The 12,739-nt window shown below is 42.8% G+C and overlaps 1 protein-coding gene across 1 annotated transcript in view; it reads right to left on the reverse strand.

Annotated features, from left to right (window-relative positions):
* Nucleotides 1-11,202, reverse strand: part of prkg2l (protein kinase cGMP-dependent 2, like) — a 43,115-nt gene extending 31,913 nt beyond the window's left edge. Inside the window, exons 1-4 of the mRNA XM_078428264.1 lie at nt 11,097-11,202; nt 5,566-6,058; nt 3,325-3,491; nt 899-1,012 (exon numbers count right to left, since the gene is read on the reverse strand). Of these exons, the coding sequence (XP_078284390.1) occupies nt 899-1,012; nt 3,325-3,491; nt 5,566-6,023 (739 nt within the window). The 5' untranslated portion in view covers nt 6,024-6,058; nt 11,097-11,202. The remainder of the gene's footprint in view (nt 1-898; nt 1,013-3,324; nt 3,492-5,565; nt 6,059-11,096) is intronic.
* Nucleotides 11,203-12,739: the final 1,537 nt, after the last annotated feature.

The raw sequence follows: 12,739 nt of genomic DNA on the forward strand, positions 1-12,739 counted from the left end.
TCCTCCCCTCCCCCCCCTCTCCTCCCCTCCCCCCCACTCCAACCCCCTTTAGCCTCCCTCCCTCCCTCCCTAGGAGATAGATTTAAACTTTAAAATGTGAATAACTTTGAAAATATAACACCGATTTCAATGAAACTTCTTCCATTAGCACCAAAGGGATGATGGCGAGTAAGGTGGGCCTAAAATTGTCGCACTATCATGTACCATTTAGGCTGTAGTTCAGGAACAAACAAACAAACAAACAAACAAGAGTTTTAGTATATAGATTGTTGTCTCTGTAATCTAACTATAAAAGGAATATTAATTCTCCCTGATTAGCTTGCACCAACACCATGGAACCTCTTCATCTGTCTGAAGGATGTTAGAATTGAAACCTTCCACCTGACCTGGCCAGCTGGTTGTCTCTCTGAAGTGAGATTTAATGCAAGTCACACATTCATGCTCACACCATCAGGCTAGGCACTGAGTCCAGCATTAGTTACAGATCCTCAGTTTGACACACATATTCAGTTCGTTGGTGCATAATATGACATTGACATTGATTGGATCAGAGCAGCTTCTCCACATCACTCCCAGTTTGCAAGTCAGCTCTGAACTTACAGAGAGAGGAGAGTGTTGTACTTCGTGGTCCAGTATCTGTTATACCGTTGTTGAGACTCTGGACGGACCACGAGTACACAGGTTTAAAAAGTTATCATGGTGGAGCTTATATCCAGGCTGTTTATTCCAAGGCCACCTGGAACCAGAGTGACCACCTAATCACCTAATTCCCTTATATACATGTTACTACACAGGCAAACAAAGTAGTCCTTGTGATACAACAAAGTAGTCCCTACAATATCACAACAGAGAGGAGTGACAGAAAAACCAACACTCACAGAGATCTAGCTTTCAATACCTTTAACAGTAGCAGTCCTTTTGCAGTTGTAGAGAATTGCAAGCTCGCCAAACGCAGTCCCTGGGTGCATCTGTCCCAATAGTTTGCCATTCTGCATTACTTCCAAAATCCCATCTGTAAAAGTATAGCTCAAATTTATTTGCAGTAACAATCAATGTTCAAAATTAAATTGTGTAGGAAGGAACTGCAGATTCTGGGTTATACCGAAGATGGGCACAAAATGCTGCAGAAACTCAGCGGGTCAGAAGAAAAGGAATAGGTGACATTTCAGTTTGTAACCTTTCTTCAGATTGAAAGCATACACAGTGTTGTAGAATTCCCATCAAAGAGAAGGGGAGAACCTCCTAAAGGTAGGCATACCCTGAGGAGACATCGCAGTGGAGCAGCCAAAATGTGTAGGAAAGAACTGCAGATGCTAGTTTATAGAAACATAGAAAATAGGTGCAGGAGTAGGCCATTCGGCCATTCGAGCCTGCACCGCCATTCAATATGATCATGGCTGATCATCCAACTCAGTATCCTGTATTTATTCACAAAATGCTGGAGTAACTCAGCAGGTCAGGCAGCATCTCGGGAGAGTAGCTGCCTGACCTGCTGAGTTACTCCAGCATTTTGTGAATAAATACCTCCGATTTGTACCAGCATCTGCAGTTATTTTCTTATACTACTCAGTATCCTGTACCTGCCTTCTCTCCATACCCCCCCTGATCCCTTTAGCCACAAGGGCCACATCTAACTCCCTCTTAAATATAGCCAATGAACTGGCCTCAACTACCTTCTGTGCCAGAGAATTCCAGAAGGTCGTTGAGGCCAGTTCATACCACAGATACCACAGGCTCTCACTCTGAAGAAGGGTTCCGACCCGAAACATCACCCTTTCTTTTTCTCCAGAGATGCTGCCTGACCCGTGGATTACTCCAGCATTTTGTATCAATGTTCAAAGTTACCTCAATCAGAGACTGATGTCAGGCTGCACTGGATCTCTAAATCCCATAACTGGTGCACTACTTTCAATTTGCTTTAATTATTGTGCAGTCCACTGTCCAGTTCTATTTCAGCATTGCTAGGCTTCATTTTCAGCTTAATAATTGATTATACAATTAGCACCTTGCAATGAACTCCACAGAATCTGCATCATTTAGAAAACTGTTCAGCCCAACTGGTACGTGTGGGTGCTGCAGACAACCTCCTCCCACTTTCATCTTTTCAAATCAACAGATTGCTTCTCTGTCTCGAGTGTTTAGGCAGCTTTTTCTTATCAACACAATCACCACAACCATTCACCATTAGAATAGATTTCATATTCTCATCACTCTCTCTGTAAAGGCTGGATGAACTGTGATTGTTTCATGTTTTTGACCTTGAGTTCTGGACCCTCAGGTAAATGGATAAATCGTTTCAATGTCTGTCTGATTGAGCCACTGCTTTGTTCCATTGATCTCCATCACATCCCTTCTCAATTATTCCTCTTTAAAACAAAAAGCCGCAAAGTGAAGATTCCAGTTTTATTTTATAACTTAAATATTCAGGAATTCCACGAAGGAGCCAAAGAGATATGTATGAAAGTATAGGAGGCAAAGATAGGAGAAACAGTCAAGACCTTTTTCCCCAGGATGGAGAGAAACAAATACTAGAGGGCATAGCTTTAACGCGAGAGGGGCAAAGTTTAAAAGAGAAATGCGGAGCAAGTGATTTTACACAGAGGGCCGTGGATGTATGGAACTCACTTCCGGGGTTGGTAGTGGAGGCAGATACGAAAGTGGCATTGAAGAGGCTTTTAGACAGGTACATGGACATGCAGGTAATAGAGGGATATATAGTCATAGAAGATTAGTTTATCTTGGCATCATGTTCAACAGACAATGTGGGCCAAAGGCCTGTTCCTGTGCTGTACTGTTCTATGCTCTATATTCTATGTTCTAGATCATACTGTACATTGTCAGTTATTCAATCAACAAACAAAAAGATCATTAAAACACATAACAAGAATATGGAACCAGGGGACATTATCCTAAATTCAAAACCAATGCTGTTTCGGAGCACTTACACGCAAATGGTGAAAACCTGGAAGCTTCTCAGAACCTGGAGCTGTGAAGACTGGAGGATGGAATTTAATAGATGATAGAAGGAGCAAAGTCAGGTACATGAAGATGACAAGCAGATCGGGCAGAAGGACAGTCACCTTTACATCAAGCATTAAGACAATGAGATAGACACAAAATCCTGGAGTAACTCAGCGGGACAGGCAGCATCACTAGAAAGAAGGAATGGGTGACCTTTCGGGTCGAGACCCTTCTTCAGACTGAGAATCAGGGGAGAGGGAGACTAGAGATATGGAAGGGTAAGGTGTGAAAACGACAGATCAAAGCAGACGCTGATCAAGGAGGTTTAGAATGGTTCTAATGGTTCAATATGGTGAGGCCCACCTGCCAGAACATAGAGGTGGTTTCCTTGCTCTCCCTCCTGGATGACGAGATCTGTTTCTCGGTAGTTCCTCTCGTACATGCATTCCACTATCTCCCTCACATGCTGTGGTTCCAGTTTCTTCAGGAATTCGTTGTGCATTATCGCATCCGTTATCAGTTTCTTCAAGCTGCACGATATAATACTCAGGTTGTCACAAACATCCCTGGTGGTAATTATCACAAAAACATTCCATGTACATTACCCTCCTGTGTTTAGCAATTAACACTGACTGGAAGGGAAATTTTTGATATTTCATGTTGGAGACACGAGAGACTGCCGATGCTGGAATCTGGAACAAAGTTCATAAATTCATAATTTCATAGGTTGTCGGAGCATAATTAGACCATTCGATCCATCAAGTCTACTCTGCCATTCAGTCATGGCTGATCTAGCCCTCTCAACTGCATTCTCCTGCCTTCTTCCCATAACACCCGAGGGGTGGCAAAGATCAAAGTGCCTGAGGAACAGCAGTCAAGCAGCATCTATGGAGGGAAGTGGACAGAGACATTGGAAGCCTTCATCAGATACTTATTTTTACTGTGCTGGAATCAAATTGAAGGATTGCCACCATTGAGATAGGGACAGCCAACAATGAGGAGCACATCTGTTCTCTGAGAAAGTAGTAAAGTGCTGGAGTAACTCAGCAGGTTAGGCAGCATCCCTGAAGAAAAGGGATAGGTCCAGACCTTTCTTAGACTGATCAGTTTGAGGAAGGGTCCCAACCCAAAACTTCAACTATCCATGTTCTTCAGTGATGCTGCCTGACCTGCTGAGTTATTCCAGCACTTAGTGGGGTTTTTTGCAAATCAGCATCTGAAGTTCATTGTTTCTACTTGCTCTTTGATGTTTTTTTTGTCTGTATCCAATTGAAACTCATTATGAGAATCAAGACATCACCAGAACAAGTTCATTTAATCATATAGTCCACCCCTCCACAGCCATGAGCTTTTGTTAAGTAAACAAACTCACGATTCTTTATGCATGGGCCTGAGGATTAAATAGAAGTCATTGGATAAATTATCAAACCCTTTGGAGCAGCCCGGGGTAGTGTAAGAAAAATGGAAATACATGTTTTTGCCTTACACTTGAATGCAGGGACCTTCATGTTCCAAAATATTTTACACACAATCTGGTACTTTTTGTAGTACTTATGTTGTTATGTAGGATAAACTATTCTGTTAAGGACAACAATCAGCTGTCAGATAAGTGACATATAATGAGGTTTAATACTATTATGGATTAATATTGACCAGGATACTAGGTAATCAGTGCGCTGTTAAGAGACAGTGCTGTTTAAGTGGAAGAAGACAGCTCCTTTGTTCGTGTTTTTATACCAGAAAAGCAATAGATTTTTTTAAATGTCACTGAATCTGGTCTACAAGAAATCTCTAATCATTCCTATTGCAGAATGGGGAGAATCTTAGAGTTACAATCTCTTAGTAATTCAGCTAACAGAATGCACAGTATGGGTTCATTTCTAACCATTAAATTGCAGCCTTTAGATTATTGCTTTTACTTATTCTGGATTCAAATATATATTGCTATCAATTTGATAATGAGACTTCATTGTTCAGTATTTGCTCAGTGTTTTGGTTTTATAACCTTCTGTAAGAATGAAAGCTAAACCTTCCGCTGATGATTCTCAAACAAGATAATTGGTAATTCTGTGACCAACCTGCAGGTAATTAACTGGGAATTTCTGGGTTGCCTTAGAACTATAGACATCCACACAAACTGCAAGTATCTGGTACTATGAGCTTACACGATCCCCAGCCAAGTTTCAATTTGTGTTGAACAAAGTCATCTGTAATTGTGGCAATTTACCATGTTGCTTGAGGAGAAAGTATAAATAAGTACATAAATTATCCAAGCTAATGATGTAGGAAAATAACTGCAGATGCTGGAGTAACTCAGCGGGTCAGGTAGCATCTCTGGAGAGAAGGAATGGGTGACGTTTCGGGTTGAGACCCTTCTGAAGAAGGGTCTCGACCCGAAACGTCACCAATTCCTTCTCTCCAGAGATGCTGCCTGACCCGCTGAGTTACTCCAGCATTTTGTGGTACAAGCTAATGATGTGATTGCCCGCTAAGTTTGTCCTTGGTAAGAGGAGAATGTTAGGTGGAAGGTGTTGTATATCTCCCACACTGTTGCGGTAATCTAGCTGCTCATTTGCTAGGCCAGGTGAGGTTCTTCTCTCTTACCTGGAGTCCTTCCGTACTCGAAGCTGATCGATGGAGAACCTCTGCACACTGTGGCAGTAATAATTCCGGGACGTCGGCTCTGCTGACACTCCCTCTTTGGCCTTGAGGCGTCGGTGGATCTCAGAAGCAACCTGGGCAAAGCGTTTTGGCCCTTGGTTTATGAGACTGACCAGCTTCTTGTGTTGGTTGACAGAAGTGGTATTGTACCCAATGGCATCCTGAAGCTTGGTGATTTGGGAAAGTTTCTCTTCAAGTTCTTTCTCCAGCGACTGTATTTTCTCCAACTTCTGCCTCAGTCGCTTATCCTTCATCCTCAGTTCTTCTTCTAGACTAACGATCTTCCTTCTGAGGTTGTCCAAGTTCTCCAAGGAGGTGTCTGTCGGGGTACTGGGGGAGTTATTCTGTTCAGGCCTTAATGCTCTCACTGAACCGTTTCCCATTGCATGGATATAAATCATCCCAAAGATCTCTCAACAGATGCCAAGCTAGACTGCTGCCAAAATAAAGAAAACAGTCATCCTCCAGTAAAGAATATTGTTAAAACACAGGCAGCTTTTTGAAATTCTTTAACAGATTGTTTCTGGTTCCATTAACAATAACTTCCTCTTTGCAAATGACACGGTTATCAATTAGACTTAAACATATGTGTAAAGTTGTCTCCAAACCTTAGCCCAAGATCCCAAGGGTATTACTTAGTTGATTAATGGGGTGTGCAGTCCTCTCTAGGATTTCAATGTGCTAGGCTGCCAATCGATTGTAATGTAGAAAGCATGGTTGACACATTGCAGTGTGACAATGATGATTTGCTTTTGGTCCCTGGATGATGGATGAATATTGGGTAGGCATTGGGGAAAAGGAGGTTTAATGGTCTAAAGAGTTTCAGACTTGCAATAACAGTTATTTTTCCCAATGGATTTTCCAAAATTAAAGGTCTTTTTAATAGTTACAATTTTTTTTTTAGTGTCAGCTAAAAATTATTAATGCCAATGGTTAGCAAATGGGGGGAGCTAGTCAATGGTTTCTCTATTATCATGTGTACCAAGGTACAGTGAGATACTGTTATGCATACAGTTCAGCTTTGACTATCACCACACGTAAGCACAATCCCCGGATAGTACAGAATGTATAGAATAGCCCACTGAGTATATATGCACGAGTTGTCATTTTGGCGCCATTTTACAGCCGCAGTTGTAGCAGGCCACCAAGGTCCATTGCAACTGCCACCTCCATTCTGGTTGTCCCATGACCCATCGTCCCTCTCCTTGCATGGCCCTCTTCAGCCCTTGTTTTCCGGCTGTTTAATAGAATATCACGTGTCAATGAAAGGTATAGTTTTTCAGGTGAGAGTGGGAAGGTTTAAAGGAGATGTGCGGGGTAAGTTTTTTTTTCACACAGAGAGTGGTAGGTACTTAGAATGTGTTGCCAGGGGTGGTGGTGGAAATGATAGTGGCATTAAAGAGGCCTTCAGATAGGCACATGGAAATGGGAATGGAGGGATATGGAACATGTACATCAGAGAATAGATTAACTTGGCATCGTGTTTTGCATAGACATTAGACAATAGGTGCAGGAGGAGGCCATTCGGCCCTTCAAGCCAGCACCGCCATTCAATGTGATCATGGCTGATCATTCTCAATCAGTACTCCGTTCCTGCTTTCTCCCCATACCCCCTGACTCCGCTATCCTTAAGAGCTCTATCTAGCTCTCTCTTGAATGTATTCAGAGAATTGGCCTCCACTGCCCTCTGAGGCAGAGAATTCCACAGATTCACAACTCTCTGACTGAAAGTTTTTCCTCATCTCTGTTCTAAATGGCCTACCCCTTATTCTTAAACTGTGGCCCCTGGTTCTGGACTCCCCCATTCTGGGTCATCGGGCCAGTTCCTGTGTGGTATTGTTCTACGTTCCATGTTCTATGAAGCAATGCAGGTCATTTTCAATGACCTCTCGTGATGAATCTGACATCTCGTGATGAAAGAAACTGTTAAGAAACACTGGTGTCTGATTGCTTTGTGGAGTTTATATGAAAACACCTTAGACTTGTTATTTTTATCCAAGGCAGCTTTTTTTTTCAATTTCCAAAGTAACTTTTAATTAGTTCTTTAGTTCCTGATCAAAATCAATTTATAACCAATTTGACATGCAAAATTCAGATAGTGTTCTATAATTCATCTTCTGTGTTATGTTCAATTAACTTTACAGAAACAAGCAATATAGCTGAATTACCTGAACAGTAAATGACACGGGAAAAAAGAATAATGTTGGTTAGAGGGACCGAGGGGCTCCAGTCCATAGTTCCCCAAAAGTGGCAACACAGGTAAAGAGAGTGCTGAAGAAAGCATATGGCATGCTTGCCTTCATAGGTTGGGGCATTTTGTTGGGGCATAGTGTTATGTTACAACACTATAAAACGCTGGTTGGGCCACACTTGGGAGGATTATGGTCACAATAGGAAGGAAGTGATTGTGCTGGACAAATTACAGATGAGATTCGCCAGTGTGTTCCCTGGTGTTGAGGGTAGAGATTGGAGAGGCTACGATTCTTTGCTCCGGAGTGAAGGAATCTGGAGATTGAAGTATCTGATCATGGGAAAAATACATAGGGGAGATCATCAAAACATTTTTATCACAGAGGGGGTATCAAAAGCCGGATGGCGCAGGTTTAAGATGAGGAAGGAGTTTTAAAGGAGATTCAGAAAAAGTTATTTTTTACAGCCTGATTGATTCTGGGAATAAACAGCCAGGGAAGGCGGTGGAATCACATCCAATCACTATGTTTAAGAGGCATTTGTTCAGACACTTAAATAAGTAAAGCATAGAAGGATATGGTCCTAATGTGGGCAAATGGGATTAGTGCAGGTGGACAGACAAGGTGTGATGGGTCTAAGAATCAGTTTATGTCATCTATGATTATGAATTTAGTGGGTGGAGGAGACTTACCGGAACAATAGAAAATATTTTGTGTTTGAACATAGATCATGGATTTTAACAAACCATTGTGAGCTTTCCTCGCAGTGAGAAGGAAACTCTTGCATGTAATACTAGGCTTGGTTTCCAGGATTCCTTTTCGTTAGTTCATGTGCAAAACCAAAGCCAATATTTAAATCAATGGGGAACATAGTGAAAAGAAAACATGGATGATTCCTTCTTGCCATCATTCTGAAAATGTGTGCTTGGATTTCTGACAGCAATGGCTCAAGATTTTACATAATTCCATTGGCACTCAGATATCATTTAAATACTCAAAGATCACTTCCTCTTTCTAAAATAATTAAGCCATTTATAAAATAAAGATAATGTGAAAATAAATATATGCAACATTTAAGTTAGATCAAAGGTCTTGAATACTTCTGGGTCAACCACTATGGAATGGATATAAAATGTGGAAAAAACATACCATATAGTTACAGATAGCTTAACTTGGAACTTGTAAAAGAAATGTTCAGCTATTCAGTAAAAGGACAGACTGTGAAAGAATATTTAATGAAAGGATCTAAGATATCTGTAACAAGGTGGAATAACTTAGCATTGAAGATTAAAGAGGAGCAGTTTGAAGAACGTATTTCAGACAAAGTGGTATTAGAATTAGAATCCATTAGCCCAATTGCAATTGAGATTATACATTGTTCAAAGGGAAATATGGATAAATATTAGAAGTGCAAACCAATCTGGAGAAACAATAGGAGAGTGAGATTAGTAAAAGGGAGTTGTATGGACCTGACACCATGAGATCAATTACTTAAACCTTTAAGACAATAGAGAAACCCTTCAACTTGTCAAACGACGATGAAAGTGATCTTTAACTCTTCTCCTTCCAGGGGAACGGTTGTGAAGATACTTCTCCACAAATTCCAAAATAAAGTATCACTGCAGGAAGGGAAGGGTGGAGGGATAGAAGATCGTCAATCTTTGGAATTCTCTATTCCAGAAACCTGTGCAGACTGAACAATTGAATCTACTCAAGGCTGATATGTCGATTAGGTCAAACTTCACGAGGAAGATATGAGAAAGTGTTGGAGATTAGAGCAGACGTAGTCTTATTGGACAGTAAGGAGTAGGCTTGATCCCCTCCAGTTCCTTGTATTAATTTAGATGGGAGACTCAGGGGAAGATGATAGGGATGCAGGGAAAGGAGCAGAGAGTGCTGGAGGGGTGGGGGGGATAGAGATGTGATGGGTTGAATGTGTACGGAGACATAAGATCGATCAGTGAAGAGTGAATTGAGATATGGAGAGAGGAGGAAGGATTAGAAGAAGAAGGAAAAACGGATTGAGAGATGGCAAATTGAGAAATGGAGAGAGGAGAGGAGATTGGAGGGAAAAGGAAGAGGAATTGAAAATATAGTGAATTGAGAGATGAGGAGTGGAGGGAGAGATTGGAGTGGTGAGTTTGAAGGAGAGGGAACGGTGCAGAGGAGAGTGAGAACACCAGAAGGTCGGGTGGAAGGGTTGAGGCAGGACAGAGACCCCGAGAATCACTGACCAGTATTGCCCTTGTGATGCAGAATTCAGAAAACCAGCTTGGACGCGGGAGAACTGGGTCGGCGGACGGGGGGAAAGAACAATGAAAGCAAACGTAGAATACAATGATTACTTTTGATCTCATCCTGTAACCCCCGCCCCGCGAAATAAACTTGAGTCCCTCGGGGTGAGCGGGAGAGAAAGGCGAATTCATCTGTTCTACGCCACTAATCTTTCAATATACACCCGTCCCACAGAGAGAACAGAATCTGAAAGGAAGCTAAACAATGATGGCAACAACAAAATCTTTCAAAACAGTTTCTGACTATTGCACAGTTTAAAATATCAAAGATAAGTTTTAGTAAACGTTGCTGCATTTACACCAGCTGATGAAATAGGGAGATGGAAGGGAGGGAGAGAGGTGGGAGGGAGAGAGATGGGAGAGAGAGAGGTGGGAGGGAAAGAGGTGGGAGGGAGAGAGGTGGGAGGGAGAGAGGTGGGAGGGAGAGAGATGGGAGTGGTGCAGAGAGCGGTGGAGATATTGGAGGTAACATGGGTCTGAGATACCCTGCTCCCTTCCACCTTTCCCACTGCTCCCATCATTTCTCCCCCACTCTAACCTGGCTCCATTTGCCCACTAACTCCCTCCTCACCCGGTTGCAACGAGCGCTCGCCAGCCCCTCTCAGCTCTTTAGACACAAAATGCTGCAGGACGCAGTAACATGCAGTATTCATGCATTTTAAATATGTATGTTAAGTTCTGTACTTTGGCAATATAACGATGTATCTTATCATGCCAATAAAGCTTTTTTTAAATTGAAAATTGAAAATTGAACTCAGCGTCTCTGGAGAAAAGGAACGGGTGACGTTTCGGTTTCTTCAGACCGAGAGTCAGGGGAAAGGGTAAGGAGAGATATGGACGGTGATGTGGAGAGATATAAAACAAGTGAATGAAAGATATGCAAAACCCGAACCCTTCTCTCCAGAGATGCTGCCTGAGTTCCTCCAGCTGTTTGTGTCCATCTTCGCTTTAAACCAGCACCTGCGGTTCCTTCCTGCACATACTCTCTTACCTCTTTAACTTGTTATCTCCCCTCTCCGTCCCCGGGCAGGGTCCCACTCCCGACCAGAGCCACCCCCTCGCCCCCGGCAGACGCTGCCTGACCTGCTGAGTTCCTCCAGCGCGTTGTTTTATCTCCCAATGTAGCCAATGTTCTCTGCATCCGCGAACACACACAGGCAGACTTGGCTGACGTGCGGTGCCGGCGCTGTTCCCACTGCTCCTCTCCTCTCCTCTCTCCCCCCACTGGGCTTTGCACTGTGGTGCCCTTGGTCAAGACTGCCAGGTTAGTGGGACGTGCCCAAACCCCGACGGCGGATCCCAGCTCCCACCACAGTTGCGCTGATCCCATTCGGCCCAGTGCCTCCTTCTGGCGGATGTTATCAGGGAGTGCGAGAGCTCGTCAGAAAGTTCATCAGTTTATGTTCACAAGTTCACAAGTTCTAGGCTCGTCAAGCATACTACCCCATTCAATCATGACTGTTCTATCTTCCCCTCTCAACCATTGGGGAAAAGGAGGTTTAATGGTCTCAAGAGTTTCAGACTTGCAATGACAGTTATTTTTTCCCCAATGGATTTTCCAAAATTAAAGGTCTTAAATGATAGTGGCATTTAAGAGGCCTTCAGATAGGCAACATGGAAATGGGAATGGAGGGATATGGATCATGTACATCAGAGAATAGATTAACTTGGCATCGTGTTAACAGCTGACCTCATTATCCCGCCTTCTTCCCATAACCCTTGGCATCCTTACCTATCAAAAATATATCGATCTCCGCCTTAAAAATATCCAATGATTTGGCCTCTACAGCCGACTATGGCAATGAATTCCACAAATTCACCACCCTCTGACTACAGAAATTTCTCCTGATCTACATTCTAAAGGTAGGTCCTTTTATTCTGTGGCTCTGGGCTCTGGTCCTAGACTCTCCCACCATTGGAAACATCCACATCCACTCTGTCCAGGCCCTTCACTATTTGGTAAGCTTCAATGAGGTCCCCCCTCATTATTCTAAGGCCCAGGGCTATCAAACTCTCATCATATGTTACCCCAATCATTCCTGGGATCATTCTCGAAAATACCCATGGCAATAAACTTGGCCAATCACCAGAACCCCAGGGTCAACTTCACAGTCATGAGTTTGAAGAAGGGTCTCAATTCAAAACGTCACATATCCATTTTCTCCAGAGATGTTGCCTGGCCCGCTGAGTTGCTCCAGCATTTTGTGTCCATCTTTGGTATAACCCAGCATCTGCACTTCATTTTGAGTACATACGTGAGTGCATCAAGGAGAAAGGAGACAGATATGGATGGGGAAATAGTCAAGGTAACCAGGTTAATGTACAAAAATGGTGGTGTCGCCTCCAAAGGCCACACACTCTAGTTGTGGTCCAAATTCTTTGGCTCCAACGATAACTGCAATTGTGACCTTGAAGGAAATTATACTTTTAATACTATCGCTGCTCCAGGATTCAACAAACATGTGCCCCTTTTTTCTTTCACAATTGCATTTCCAGTGAAGACTCTGAAAAATGGTCCTCATCCAAAATGTCGCCCATCCATTCCCTCCACAGATGCTGCTAGACCCGTCAAGCTCATTATCTTTCCTCGGCATCCACATTAATCCTGCACTGATTCCATTTTTAATTCCCCAA

This window comes from Rhinoraja longicauda, chromosome 35, assembly GCF_053455715.1.
Source record: "Rhinoraja longicauda isolate Sanriku21f chromosome 35, sRhiLon1.1, whole genome shotgun sequence".
NCBI lineage: Eukaryota > Metazoa > Chordata > Chondrichthyes > Rajiformes > Arhynchobatidae > Rhinoraja > Rhinoraja longicauda.